This window comes from Gopherus flavomarginatus, chromosome 14 (assembly GCF_025201925.1).
Source record: "Gopherus flavomarginatus isolate rGopFla2 chromosome 14, rGopFla2.mat.asm, whole genome shotgun sequence".
NCBI lineage: Eukaryota > Metazoa > Chordata > Testudines > Testudinidae > Gopherus > Gopherus flavomarginatus.
In genome coordinates, this window is record NC_066630.1 from 30,195,208 (window position 1) to 30,210,961 (window position 15,754).

General features: G+C 38.4%; 1 protein-coding gene across 9 annotated transcripts in view; it reads left to right on the top strand.

Moving 5' to 3' along the window:
- Nucleotides 1–15,754, top strand: part of CHD9 (chromodomain helicase DNA binding protein 9) — a 202,578-nt gene that overhangs the window by 22,676 nt on the left and 164,148 nt on the right. For 7 of the 9 annotated variants that reach the window (XM_050922495.1, XM_050922500.1, XM_050922499.1 and 4 more), the window contains one exon: nucleotides 511–2,116. In XM_050922495.1, the coding sequence (XP_050778452.1) occupies nucleotides 677–2,116 (1,440 nt within the window). In that variant the 5' untranslated portion in view covers nucleotides 511–676. Of the gene's footprint in view, nucleotides 1–510; nucleotides 2,117–7,623; nucleotides 7,699–13,717; nucleotides 13,743–15,754 lie in introns of those variants that run through there. The other 2 variants (XM_050922507.1, XM_050922509.1) reach the window with 2 other exon arrangements.

The following is a 15,754-nucleotide window of genomic DNA, read 5'->3' on the forward strand; positions in this document are numbered from 1 at the left end:
TCTATCCTGCCAGTGGTGATTGTGCTCTGTATTTGTTGATTTCAGTGGGAATTTGACCTCATGAAAAGAAAGTTTTGATTCCAAATACAGTAAAAGTTGTTTAATAGTTATGCCTTTGTGGATTCTACTGTGTCTTGGTTAAGTGGGTTTTAATGAAATTAATCTAAACATTACTTAATGTTTCTTGTAACTTGTTCTGTTCAGCTGAATAATAATTACCGTTTACCCACCTCTTATTTATATACAAAGGAACAGGTTTTCACAATTGCCTACACATAGTTTGCATGTATACGTGCAGTAATTGTGCATATTATGCATGTGTTCGCTTCTAAAAATTGTACAGTTTGTTTTTTTAAAAGTCAAAATGAGTCTAATTGCTCACTTCTGTTTATATAAATATAAAGTAAAATTGACAGACTAATACCAAGAGGAGGAGGAAGTGAAAACTAAATAAAACAAAACTTCAGAAAAGTAAGTTTAAAGTCATTGCTCTTATTCTTTTTTCCCTAGGATATTTGTACAGTTTAAGACATACATTTCTTCAGAAGCACTAATGGCTGTTGACATGTATTGGATAATGTGGTGACCACTGGAAGTAATCTGTTGCTGCTCACTGCAGAGAGGCTAAATTGACTCCATTTGGAGTTCAGAGACGAAGCAGTGTTGACGTATCAAGATGACTGATCCTATGATGGATTTTTTTGATGATGCCAACCTTTTTAGCGAGACGTTGGAAGGTTTGTCGGATGATGCTTTTGTACAACCTGGACCTGTTTCACTTGTTGATGAATTGAACTTGGGGGCAGAATTTGAGCCTTTGCACATAGACTCATTGAACCATGTGCAAGATACTCAAACTCAACAAAAGATGAGCGAATTTGAGCAGTTAAATCAGTATGATTCACTGAAACTTCAAGTCAATCAGGCTTTCAGCAGCCCAGCTGACAGTGTTTTATCGCCACGCTCTCAATTTAATTGCTCACCAATCCATCCACAAAACCAATCCAATGGAATGTTTCCTGATGTGGCTGATGGTAGTCCTATGTGGGGTCATCAAACTACCACAACTGTTCCAAATCAAAATGGGTCCCCTTTTCACCAAGGACATTCTCAGTCTATGCAGCAAAGTAAAAGTTTTGTAGCACACCATGACTTTGCCTTATTTCAGGCCAACGAACAACAGCATCAGTGTGCCTCACTACAGTCGCAACAAAGCAGAAACAACAACAATGCAGGGCAAGACGCTCTGAATCCACCAAAAAACTTTATGGAGGTTAACGTATCTGCTTCACGCAGAGTCAGTGTTACCCATTCACCTCAAATTGCTAATCCATCAACTTCACAGCAGCCTCTCTCTGTTCAACAGTTTTCTCAGAATGCCAGTGCTTCAATACATTTTTGTGGGAATCAAGAAGGAAACTTTGATGGACAATCTTCAGCTATGACTCCTTGCTCAGTTAATAATACACAGCAGTTTACTTCTCCATATTCTTACTCTAATAGCCACATTTCTCCTACCAGCCTTCTACAGTCTTCTACCGCTCTTTCTACTAGCCAACAAACACAACCTTTATCTGATTATACTGGAAGTGATGCCTTTACATCTCAAACAGGGACCAAGCAAGAAACCTCCGAGCACCTCTTGAATCCTAACACACCTTTGAATTCAAATAGTTTCCAAATGTTGCATTCAGCACATCCTCAGGGCAGCTTCAGTAGTTCAAAACTCTCTCCTGTGAACATTAATTTTCCAGCCTCTACGGGTTCTGCTTCTCAGATAAGCCATTTTGGTGATCCTATAGAAAGCAATGGTTTTTCATCTTTGGATGAGAACTTACTTCATCAAGTTGAGTCTCAAGCTGAACCATTTGCAGGACTTGATCCGGAGGACCTCCTTCAGGAAGACCTCCTACCCCAATTTGATGATTCAGCATTTGTTCAGGACACTTCAAGCCACATATTAGACCATGACCTAAACCACCATATTACCCCACAGCAAATAACACAGTCATCCGATAATGCTCGGACACAGTCTCAAAGTCAGATGCATCCCTGGCATTCTTCAGTTTCTAATCGGCATCTACAAGACAGAAATCGTGTAGTCTTGCAAGGGCAGGTATGTAGCCCTTTTTTTGGGAGGGTGTGGCGTAATTGCTCCAGTGAACTTAATCATGTTGTTAAGTATTCATTCTTTGTCCACAGGTAACTCTAAAATCTCTGATCTGTTGTTGATCATTTATTAGTAAAGAAAAAGTAACTCTTGTATCCTTGAAAAGAAATTACAGCCTATATCCCTAGAAAAAATCAAACCCTAAATATAAACATTGGTTGTTACACTGAACACTTACATTTCATTCTCCTGTCTAAATGGATAAATCTCTCTAATTTAGCTTTCTTAAGTACTAAAATGGTTAATACAGAATTAGTTTTAGAAATACTACTACAGTATTGGCCTGGAACTAAGAACCTTATGTGTAACTGCTGCGGTCTACATCTTATTTTTGCTGCGGTAAGAATTTACTGATGTGTACTAGGTACAAATACACTTCAAGAAGTTATATGTAGTTTAGTTTTAATAAAAGAGATTGAAGTATAGCTTTGAGAGTCTGAGGGGCTATTTTTCTCACAGTATAATGCAGGTTTTTACTTTACTACCTGCAGTGTAGCCAGAGTTGTATATGTTCCCTACTAGGTAAGTATTTGACTATGTTGAGTGAGTAGAAAGACAAGGAGCTGTCCTTAAAGCTGTAATGCTTGTTGAATTTTAGGAGAATGGAAAAAAATGCTGCTTCGTTAAAAGCCTGAAGAACTAAGAAAAAAACTCCTTGTTTTACCTAACCTTTCAATACCAGAAATGCTAAATCCTGTGTTATTGCCTTTTGTTGCTGATAGTTTCTGTGGAGGACACGAGAAGTGGATTAGCTTCCTTAGCTCTTAATTGAATGAGTGGCTGTGTTGAGTCTTTTTTAAAGTGATCTTCATTTTCACCTGTTTGTCAGTTGTGTGCTTATGTTAAATACGTGTTCGATGAAAATTACTGAGTAAAAATCACTTCCATCTTTGATTTTAGTCAGCTTCTTTGTTCTTGTGATTTCAAACATTTACTAGTTCTCAAGTTATCCATTCCAGTAAAACAAACACAGAAAACCAGGATAAGAAAGATCTGAATTCATGTAAATCAGTGCAATGCTGTCCTGTTAACCCAACGTTTTAGAAAATGCCACTTTCTAGCTTGTAGCACCAAAAGTGTGCACTCACTCACCTCACCCCACTGAACTCAGAGGTGTGATCTTGAAAGGCTGTGAGCCATTTAAACTCAGATTTGTAAGGTCAGAAGGGACCACTATGATCTAGTCTGAACTCCTGCATAACACAGGCCTACACCACACCCAATAACTTCTGCATCAAGCCCACAAGTTCTCTTTGAGCTACTGCATACCTTTTAGAAAGATATTCAGTCTTACTGGTGGTGAACCACCGCCTCACCATGTATGTTGTTCCAACAGTTAATTATCGTCACTGGGTTTTTTGTGTGTTCTTATTTCTAGTTTGAATTTATCTAGGACTGTGTTCAGCTTGCAACTGTTTAATCTCCTCATGCCTTTCTCTGTACTATCAGAAATCCCTTCCTCCTATAGCTGCTTGTAGACTGTGATCAAGTCACCTCTTCACCTTCTCATGGATATACTATAGATTGAGCTTTAATTTCTCCATATAAGGCATGTTTTGCACACCTTAAATCATTCTTGTAGCTCTCTTCTGAAAGCTTTCCAATTTAACATTTTTTTGAACATTTAACATCCTTTTTCATTCCAGTAATGGTTTCACTAATGCCATATATACAAGTGATACCACTTCCTTAATCCTACTTGATATTTGCCTACTTATACATTCAAGAATCCTATTTGCTCCTTTAGCTACAGCATTGCACTGGGAGCTTATGTTCAGCTGGTTACCTACCATAATCCCTTACCCTTCTTCTCAAGTCCTTTTAAGAATCCCTGTTTTTCCAGGATACAGTTCTCCATCTTATAAGTGTGACCTACATTCTTTGGTTTTTAAACGTATGACCTTACTTTTGGCTATATTAAAAGATATGTTGTTCAAATGAGTTCACCTTACCACGCAGTCCAAGTCAGTCTATGTAACTGACCTGTCCTTATCATTTACCACTTTATCAAGTTTTGTATCTTCTGCAGATTTTACCATAATATTTTATATTCAAGATGTTGACTAGTATAAGGCTGAGAACAGATCCCTGCAAGACTCTAGTAGAAACACCCACTTTGGATGATGATTCCCCATTTACAGTAACTTTTTTGCAATCTTTTAGTTAACAAATTCTTAATCCATTGAATATGTGCTGCATTGGTTTTGTGCATAATGTAATGTTATCAGAATGGCATGTAGCGTTAACACAGTTACCGTGATAAACCAAACTTGTGATCTCTTTAAAAAAAAGTTTGACACTCACTTTCCATAAAACTATGGTGATTGGCATTCAGAATACTACTATCCTTTTAATTCTCTGCTGATTGTCAGCGTAAGAATGGCCATACTAGGTCAGACCAATGGTCCATCTAGCCCAGTGTTCTGTCATCCAGGAGTGGCCAATGCCAGATGCTTCATACGGAATGAACAGAACAAGCAATCATTGAACAATCCATCCCCTGTTGTCCACTTCCAGCTTCTGGCAGTGAGGGGCTAGGGACACCCAGAGCATGGGATTGCATCCCTGACCATCTTGGCTTATAGTCATTGATGATCTATCCTCCATGAACTTACCTAGTTTTGTTTTTGAACCTCATTATAGTTTTGACTTCCACAACATCCCCTGGCAATGAGTTCCACAAGTCAATTGTGCATTGGGTAAAGAAGTACTTTCCTATGTTCTTTTTAAACCTGCTGCCTATTAATTTCATTTGATAATCCCTGGTTCTTGTGTTACGTGAAGGAGTAAATAATACTCCTTTGTTCACTTCCTCCACGTTCATGATTTTGTAGACCTGTATTCTATCCCCTCTCTTTTCCAAGCTGAAGTCTGTCCTTTTAGTTTCTCCTCATATGGAAGCTTTTCCATACTCTGTCATTTTTGTTGCCCTTATCTGTAGCTTTTCCAGTTCTAATTTATCTTTGTGGAGAAGGGGTGACCAGAACTGCATGCAGTATTGGAGCTGTGAGTTTATTATGGATTGATATAGTGGCATCGTTATATTTTTTTTTCTTTTGATTCCTTTCCTAATGGTTCCTAACCTTCTATTAGCTGCTTTTTTTTTTTTTTTTTGACTGCCTTTGCACATTGAGCAGATATTTTCAGAGAACTATCCACAGTGACTCCAAGATCTTTCTTGAGTGGTAACAGTAGTAGGGATTATGTTTTCCAATGTGCATAGAAAATATAATCCCTACTACTTTGCATTTATCAGCATTAAATTCATGTGCTGTTTTGTTGCTAATCACCCAGTTTCATGAGATCCCCTGGTAACTCTTTGAAGTCTGGTTTGGATTTAACTATCTTGAGTAAGTTTGTATAGGCTTCCAATTTTGCCATCTTGTTGTTTACCCCTTTTTCCAGATCATTTATGAATATGTAGGACTGCACTGGTGCCAGTACAGATTCGTAGGAGGCACCACTATTTACTTCTCCCCAGCCACTATTTACCTTTGACCATATCAGCCTTAGGCATCTTTGTTTGTTTGAAAATTTTGATTAACATTATTAGCCATAAGCAATCTTTTTTTCCCCTCTTTAAAAAGAGAGAAAATAAATTAAATGTTAAAAACCCTACGTTCCAGCACTGTTATGAAATTAAATCAGAAAAGTAAGGAAATCCTATGCCAATTTTAACTTGTCTGGACATAAAAATATGATGCGTGTACACTATAAGTAGTCAAGCAAATTAGGATGGCTTGATTTGGGAACTATACTATACTCGAACAGTGCTATACTCGAACAGACCTGTGATCTCTTTAGTCAGCTATGTGGTTTCCCAGTGATGGCCAGTATTTCAGAAGAAGGAGCAAGTCTACATAACAGACAACTGTGCAGTGACATGCCCGTAAGGGAAGTTTTGTTTTTTAACCTCAGGAGCTTAGTGACTGATGAGCATGCGGTTTGTTGTATAACACTTTCAGTTCCTTACTTTGTTGTGTTAAATGCATTATCTTAACACGGGTTTCTTTTGCATTTAATTATTTAACATGGAAGGAGGAAAATATATTTACTTAAGGAATGCATATACATCTCTCTTGTAATTTACTTTTTGGGGGAGCTCCCACAATAAAACACTAATTTACTTCAAGATTATTAGCTTGATGCTTAAAATAAAACTACATGTTAAACTGTGGGGTTTCCGTGTCTTATTTTGGTTATTGCTGTCTGTACTCCTTGAAAAGAGCTACTGCACAAGAGCAGTCGTAAGGCTGAACGGTGATTCTTCTTCACTACTGAGTATTTGAGAGGGAGCGGTGTTTTAATTGGTGCCGAGAGAGTTTTATTACCGTAGTGAAGACTGTATTAACTAAGCAGTTCCACGGCATTTTACCTTGAAATCACAACAGTATCTGACAGGTCCATAGAACTTGAAATAAGCAAGCTTTATGTGGATTTAGTAAAGGAGAGTTGGAAATTGAAGTCCATCCCCTGTCCTCATCTAGACACAAGGCTCTGACCCTGGCCCTCTCCTAAGCCACTATTACAACTTGTAAATTAGAATAACCACTTTGTGCGATTGTAGTGGGTTTTGGGGCCACTGAAATTCTTTAACTACAGATTCCTTGGCTTGTCCTCTAGTCTACCCCCTTGTAGTCTCTCTCTGCCACCCTAACAGAAACTCTCTTTGCAGTGTGCAGGAAGTACAGATTCCTGTGCATAGTAGGCCCGGGCTATCTACCATGTAGATGAAGTCATTAAGATTGCCGTATGCTAGCCCTCTTTACCATGTGTGAATTTTACCCTGTAAGGTTAGACACTTGTGGGGCTTCTCTGTACCACTAGGATTGAGAGGGATTTTGAAAAATATTGATGTAGTACTTACCTATTTCAGGTATTTACAAGGCACCTATTACCTTGATATCTAATCTGCTCTCATATTAGAGGAACTCAGTGAGCTGAAGCCTTCTAGTTATAGGGAATCTCTTTGGTAGGGGGAAAAGGTGCTCTCAGTGGCCTCTGAAATAACCCAAATCTATTAAAAGATAGAGCATGCAGTCTAACTCTTTACCTGATTGCCTGCAGTTGAGGGACAGAGACCTTGCACAGGTAATCTCTTTTTGTGTGACCAGGAATTTCTAGCTCAAACTACTGCAACAAAATTTTGCATCCTGCGTGCCTTTTTAATCCTGCGATCCCACGTTCACAGTGATACCCTCTGTGCATTAATGTGTTCCTTCCTCTTGATCGTATTCAAAGTGTAAAAAATTAGACATGAAGTATTGTCATGCTATGGAATTGCTTCTTATGTGTAGGAGATTCTGGTTCCTTTTTTCTTTAAAAAAAATCTAATTTACTTTATAAAAATAATGAACTTCCTCTCGCACTTTTTTAGGGGCAAGAACACACCAAAAACACTGAGGTTCTGTCTTGCACAGGTTGGGATGGATATGAGTGACCAGTGTTACAGGTGTTACAGGTCCCTGTGTGCCATGGAGTCTAACTAGAGGATTTTGAGAGTGAGTCAGGCCAAGAAAAAGTGAGGGGTAAGGGTTGTTGGATTCTTCAGTTACCTTTCATACTTTGCAGAAGAAAGCGTTTACCTGTTATACTGTATCCATAAGAATAATGCTTGGGGCAGTATCTGTACTAGAAAAAAAATAGTATTAGAAAATATGTTTGATAACATGATGTTAAAAAATTGCCTTCAGTGTGGATGAAGGACAGTTGTATTAAACAATATGGTTAACCACCATCAGTTGATGCATTTTTAAACATGACTTTCCTTGTCCATTAATTCAAAATTGTGTTTACCGCATTGTTTAACGTGTTTCAAGCATAATATCTTTTCCCAGTATAGATGAGGTCTCGAAAAAAAATCAATTTGATCTTGCCATATTGGCAGCTGTGACCCTCCTCAATGCACAGCCTGTTTACTGTGCATCAAGAAAAATATTTGAACCACAATGAATAAACTGGTGAACAAAAAATGGTGTCCAGCAGTCTTCAGGCTATACTTTACTGTAAAGAAATGTGCTACATTAAACTCCCAATGCAATAGAACAGTTTATGAAAATAAGATTTATTTAGTCTAGCTTCAAGTGTTTCATTGTTTGTCCTGATTAAGCAGTCAAGTAGGAAGTAAACTACAATAAAAGCTCTGGTATCCGACATGTTGGGGAAATGGGCGGTACTGGTTAATTGAATATTCTGGTTAACTGAATTATTTTTATATATTTTTTACCATTGGAATACTAATTGTCAAGGAACTAGAATACAATAAAATGAATAAAGTATAAAATAGGGTACAGGTACTCCCCAATCCAGTAGTAGTACTGCCCTGCAGAGTGGTTGGTCTCTTGAAGCACTTAGGTGTATGAAGTTTTCTATACAGTAGGTTATCTTACGACACTACATATCACTGTGCATGGTGTACACCCAGATCACTAAAAATACACTTCACATTAAAACTATACTGAACATAATTTAATCTTTGATTCAGAAGACACTTCAGGATCTTGAGGTGCCTCGGTGTCGTCATTATCAACAACAATTATCATGGTAGATGTAGAAGGTGTAGGAGATTGGGCTGAATTTGTAATGACTCTGTGACACACCCTGGAAGCTGCTTTTTTGAGTAAATCCCTGATACCAGCTTGCTTGCTTGTCTTCTGCCTCTTTTGCATAAAAGTAGAATGCAGAATGTGCAGTTGAATAACATGCTGGGCAGTATACTAGTCCCCAGGGCTGGCTCCAGGGATTTTGCTGCCCCAAGCATTCCCCCCTCCCCCCCCCCCCCCCCCCCCCAAAAAAAAAAAAGCAATCTGCGGCAATTCAGCTGGAGGTCTGTTGCTCCGAGCGGGAGCGAGGGCCCCTCCACTGAATACCTGGACATGCCACCCCTCTCCAGAGTGGCCGCCCCAAGCACCTGCTTGCTAAGCTGTTGCCTGGAGCTGGCCCTGCTAGTCCCGGTTACTAGACTGAAGATTAGTATTCAGAGATATAGAAATGCTGGTTAATTGAGTGCTGGATAATAGAGCCTTTACTGTATCATTTCAAACTATTCTGTATCCATCTGACAATCTGTACTATCTATTGATTGGAAGAAGTCAGCAGATTTTAATAGACAGATGACCAATTTGCTATTGTGGCAATAACTACAATAGTATTCACATTTTGTTATGTTTAAAATTTATTTTTTTTAATTTAATGGTTTCTATAGATACTGTGGCAAAGTACCTGCTTCTCCTCTGCTGGCTCAGTCCCTTGCCGCCTTGGAGCCACAGGCTTGGGCAAAGTAAAAGCCCTTCCCGGTCGCACAGGATCTGGCCGATCCCTTCTCAGTCAGTCCCTTGATCAGGTTTTTCTCTCCTTCTGGGGAGAGTGCAACCTGCCTTGCAGGAAGAGTTTCAGAATCCTGCTGCACCTACTCGCTGACAGCTACTCTTCTTCTCTCCTCTGCCCTGCCAGGGAGAGTTTAAAAAGGTCCCCAGCAATTGGGGCCAGCTGAAGCTAATTAGTTCCCTGGTAACCCCTGTTCCAGCTGAACCTTGTTTCTCCATGGCTCTCTCCCCTCAATGGATAGGGAGAGGCCTTTTAACCTCTCTGGGACTAATTACTACCCCTCTCCTGGTAGCTAATTGTCCCGAGTTTGCCACAATACCCTATTGAGAATCCTGTGGACTTGAGTCCCTTTTAATAATGCATATAATAGCTACCTAAGGGCAATATTCCTTTAAGTTATAGAGAGACCACCTCTAGTTCCAACTTCATATGTGCTAAATCCAGCAGGGGTGCCAGTAGTGACTATGGCTTTTGTTAATGTGTATATCTATCTACCAAGAATTGGGACTGAAGCAACCAAACCTTTTCAGATAGGCTACCAAATGGGCTTCAAAGAGAAGTGTTTTAAATCAGTGGTTCTCAACCTGGGGACCCATGAGCAGATTTCAAGGGGTCCACCAACCAGGGCCAGCATTAGACTCTCTGGGGCCCAGGGCAGAAAGCTGAAGCCCCATTGCATGGAGCTGAGCCCAACCACCCTGGGCTGAAGCCAAAGCCTGAGCATGGGGCCCCAGTCAATTGCCATTCTTGCTACCCACTAATGTTAGCCCTGGCTTTTTTATGTATAGAAAAACAGTTGTGACGCTGGTGGGCAGTGGAGTTTTTATAGCATGTTGGTGGGTCCTCGGAAAGAAGAAGGTGGAGAACCTCTGCTTTAAATCATTGTTTAGAGAGGTTCAGGACACCCACCTTATTACTGAAAAAGTCCATATGCTGCTATCAGTCCTCTGAGTTAGAAAGTCCTTGTCTTTTGTGTAAGTTTTTAATTGCAGACCTACATTTTGACATGCAGAACAATTAACCCTAAGGAACTGTCTTAATAAAGTGTGTGTGTGTGTGTGTTTGCTTATGTGTTTCTGAGCTACCTCTGTAAAACAACAGTTGCCTGTTTTCAAAGTTTTATGTCCGAGGATAAATACTCTTTAAAAAAACTGTTTCTTACGGACTTATAAAGTGCTCCTTTGGCAATGCTGCACAGCCAGCAAACTCTGGTTTTATCACAAGTTTGGAAATATTTGGTGTTTTTCGTAATCTAGCTACTGCAGTCCTGTGATTTATGTGAGAATCTCTGATTTTGTTTTTAAAGCAAGTTTTTAGTTCCCTCAGTTGAGAAGAAAATCTTGAAAACATTGTGAGTGTACCCTCAAAAGGCAAATAAAAAAGCTGCCAACATTTTATTGCTTTTTAACATTCTCATAGGTTTTTAATTCAGTCCCATGATTTGTTGGGACCTGAGTCATGAATTTAATAGTTTGGGGTTTGCAAAACTGTATGCAGTATGTATCAACTGATATTTTTACCTTGTCGCATTTTGGTCTTTGTAGATGAGCCAAGGGTTGATTTTAAATGAGAATGGATTAAATACCCTCTCTGCACACAGAGATGGTTAGTCCAAATTAAGTTTTGCAGTATATGAGGTGTCACAAATCTCCTATCCTTCCGCTACCTCACCGGTGTATAGTCTATCAAGGGCACCCCTCGCAGGCTTCTGGCTCCCTGTCTGTCACCTCGCTTGGGCAGAGTCTCACATTTGTTTCCCTCCTGACCAGGGTATTTTCAGGTTGCACAGCTCCCTGATGATGCTGTGAACTCTCCAGAAAAGTCAATCTGTTTAAGAAGGTCTGCTTCACATTTTTCCCCTCAGCAATGGCACACAGTGATATTACCAATAGTTATAAGTTACCCTACAGCACTTCCTGTGCAAGCCTGTTTATTCTTAAGGTAAAAGCATTATAGAAAACACATCAAAAACAATAAAAGAACCTATATGGCTGCTAATACATTTTACCAAAGATCACCCCCATTTTCTTCAACATGGGATCTGGCATGTGTCAGTCCTTCCAACCTTTCCCTAAGGATTGGGGTCCTCTGTCAACTGGAAGTCCTGATCCTGTTTAAAGCCAGGCTAGATATCTAAAAATCCTTTCTTTGGATTCTCCAGGGACCAACAGACAGATTGGGTCTTTCAGCTGTCCTGTTGTAACAGGTGATCAGCAAACAAGCGGTCCCCCTCTCAGGGCAAAGCTTAAAAGGCTGAGACCATTGCGGTTTGCAGTCCCCTCCGCCCTAGTACTTCCTATGAATTCCACTTAACCCATTTTGTTCCAAAAGATCAATTATTGGCTATATTGTTCAGTCTGGTCCTTTTGAAGTTCACATTATCTCCCTGAGATTGCATTAATCCTTGTTCCTCCTGCTGAATCATAGAATATTAGGGTTGGAAGAGACCTCAGGAGGTCATCTAGTCCAACCCCTGCTCAAAGCAGGACCAATACCAACTAAATCATCCCAACCAGGGCTTTGTCAAGCCAGGCCTTAAATACCTCTAAGGGTGGAGATTCCGCGACCTCCCTAGGTAACCCATTCCAGTGCTTCACCACCCTCCTAATGAAATAGTTTTTCCTAAGCTCCATCCTCTTTGGAACCCCCCTTCAGGTAGTTGAAGGCTGCTATCGAATCCGCCCTCACTCTCTCTCCTGTAGATTAAACAAGCCCAGTTCCCTCAGCCTCTCCTCGTAAGTCATGTGCCACAGCCCCCTGATCATTTTTGTTGCCCTCTGCTGGACTCTCTCCAATTTGTCCAAATCCTTTCTGTAGTGGGGGGCCCAAAACGACGCAGTACTCCAGATGTGGCCTCACCAGTGCCAAATAGAGGGGAATAATCACTTCCTTCGATCTGCTGGCAATGCTCCTACTCATCAAGTTCCATACAGTCTCACAGTAGTACACAAATATTTGTGTTTTCAATACAATGGACACTAAAGGCATTAAACTTTAATTCAGTAAGGTTTAACTTAATTCTGTAAGGTTTACCCAGAGTAGTGCAGGATACTGTCATAAGGAAACTGGCATTGCTACTGATTGTGACATACTGTTCTATTGATAAATAGAGGAATTCAGTTACCAGGGCTGGGTTGCCAGTGTTGCAAAAGTATGAAACTTCTTTATTTAAAAATAAAAATGAAACACTTTCCAGAGCTGCGATACCATGTGGTAAGCCTGGTATGTAAACAAGACAAGTAATATAAATGGTCATGCTACTTTTAAGTGGAAATTTAATTTAAAGGGTGTGGCAGGCGGAAAATAGGTGAGCAATCTATTCTCTAATTGTCAACTTTGTATTTCCAAATTGAAGTAACCATGTCAAATATATGCCTATATAAGCATTATAAATGTTAGAAGACACATGGCTAAATGTACAGTCACTATTATTTTGCAATTTTAGATTCCTCTTACCGATGCACTTTTTTTTTTAATACACTCTTTAATTTGAGGCAACAAGCCGAACAGTGTCTGAGGAAAGTGACAGATTGTTTTTCATGTTAGGGAAAAATGTTAAACAAAATTGCCCTTAACTTTGTCCTTCACCTTACTTACCATTTCAATTTGTGACATGACATTAAAAAATGAAAGTATTTTTGGTGCAGCATAGTTCATTTTTGTTTTTGTTTGCTACTTCATTATTTCATTCTCTGCTTATGTTTGTTTGCATTTCTTTTACCTCAGCATTCTTTAAAAAAAATCTTGCTGTTCGTAAATGTTGTTATAGATCTGATACATACTGTATGTGCACATGTTTAGGCTACGTAGTGGTTTGATCAGCTAAGATGAAATATAGGTGTTTTCTTAAGATTTTGATCATTTTTAGTAAACATACTAGTTTTAAGGTCATGAGAGACAGTCCGTAGTGGCTGTTTTTTGGTCGCTTCCATCAGTTCTGTCTTAGCAAAAAGCCTCTATAACCTGGAGATGCATGGAATGGCAGACAGCGGTGAAATATGATCCTAGTTATTACTCTGCATACTGTACTGCAAAGGAAGCAGAGCTCTGAGCTCCCTGCCAGGAGAATGAGTAACAGAAACCAGAGTTGTTAACAGTAGCTTTCAGGCTATTGGCCTCCAGTGTGCATACTTAAGGTGAAGGGTGAACAGGAAGTGAATTCCAGGAAAAGGGGGGTGGAGTTGCAAGAAATTCATGGATTAGTCCAGAATGTGAGGAGCATGTAGGATCCAAGCCAAACTGAACAGTAGGTCTAACGAAATTCTTCCTGCTGCTAAGTCTTATTACTGTTGTATGCTTCAGACTCTTTTAAGAATACTCAATCTTTGAATGAGACATCAGTTACAATACAGTGTTTTGAAACGGACATAATTAGAGCAAAGGTTTTGAGGCCTACTGAACATTTAGCTCATTTTGAGAACAAAGCACTTCACCTTACCTATACCTTGTCAGCCTTGCCGTGAACTTTGGAATGAAACTAGCAAAACCAAATGTTATGAAAATATTTTTACACAATATACAGTGTATGTGCAATCTGAACATAGATGCATAATACTGATTCTGATTTCTCTTTACCAGGGCAGACTTTTGTTTTCTTCAAAAATAAACAGGTTATCTAATACTCATTGCAAAAGAACCATGAGACACATTCTGACAGAAAGATAACCATTTACAGTTTTTAAATAAATATCTAATAAAATTTTCCCTTATCGAATAGTGAGTGAAATTTATGAAGATACTTGAGGTTTTCTGTTGTCAGATATTACAATATACTATATTAAAACTAATAAGATTGTAGCTGAAATGCCCAATGTTTAATTCTTTGTTTTATAGTTACGTAGAATGTATTGTCCAAGAGAAGCTTGTTTTATGAGTTTCTCTTGCAAAATAATGAAGTGAGAGTAGAATATCATGTGTCTCGATATCCTGCTCTCAGAAGCCCATTTCTCTTTGGAATTGGAGTAGATTTGGGTAGGGGGTCTGTGTGCCCTCCTTATATATTATTTAAATGAGTTATAGAATTACAATGTATTTTTCTAGAGACTTTTTTCCATAGGTGGTAAGTGAATATGCTAATTTTGAATATTGAGAAGACTACCACTTGGCTTGATTATTTTCACAAGTTTTAATAGTTTTGTGAGGGTGGATGGAAAAAATACCATGTCAGATTGATTTTTTTTTAATAAAGCATTTTATTAACTGCATCTATTAGATGAAGCCTGTAATTTAGGGGGAAAAACCTCATTAAGTAGGTATAGGTTTGGATTTAACTTTTAAATTTGATTTTTAAGTTAGGGAAAATAGAGGAACTTAATGTGGTTTATCATTTGAAAATGCTCATTTCAAATGAAATATGTTCACAGCAGTGTTACTTGTGTATATTTTATTTCAATATACATTAGTTTTTAAAATATGCCATGGTCACTAAAACTTAGTCATGTGCAGTTTAAAAGCTGGTATAATCTAGACTGTTTTATGGTCATGATGTATTTTCTGTAGGTGCTATAATTTAATCGCAGAAAGAACAGTGCAATATTATCTTTAACCATAAATTTTATAGTCTTCAATTGTGCATATTTTATTATAGGTCAAACAGTGTTTCCACAATCATCAATCAATATCACTTTGTATTTTATTCTTATTGCATTGAAGTGCTTTAATTGAGTTAGTGCAAATTTTGTTGAATTCTCCCACTGCATTACTTTTGTAATGTTTTAGGACTTCATAAGATGGTGTAACATCCGTTGTAATAAGTTCAGCCTGTGTACCTTAATAATAAAGAGCATTAAATCCTTTAGAAAGTTTTGGTTTGCTAATATCCTTTTTCTTAACTTTGAAAATATTTACACAAATGGAATTGTACTATGGATTTTCAATCTATCCACTGTAGTCTGAGATGCTGGAAATGTATGAGGAATTGTACGTGTTTTACCTTTTTAGGGAAATTTTTTTTACAAAAGTATACTAGAATTTGATAAAAAGAACTTTTAGTTTTGACTTAAATAATTTTCCATTTCACAATTTTAGGATCTCAGATTGCCTAATATTTATTAAGCTATTTTGGTGGTCTTATTGATTTTATTAACTAAAAAAACAGAAAAGGTTTTAATATGTTTAGTTTTCATATTAATTTTTAAGCACTGTCAGTCTAAAGAAAAGTAGGCTTGCACTATTGTAACTGTGTTCCACATAAAAACAAATGTAGACAGATACTGTAAAATACATAATTTTCAGTGAGCATATGGCCATTGCACACTT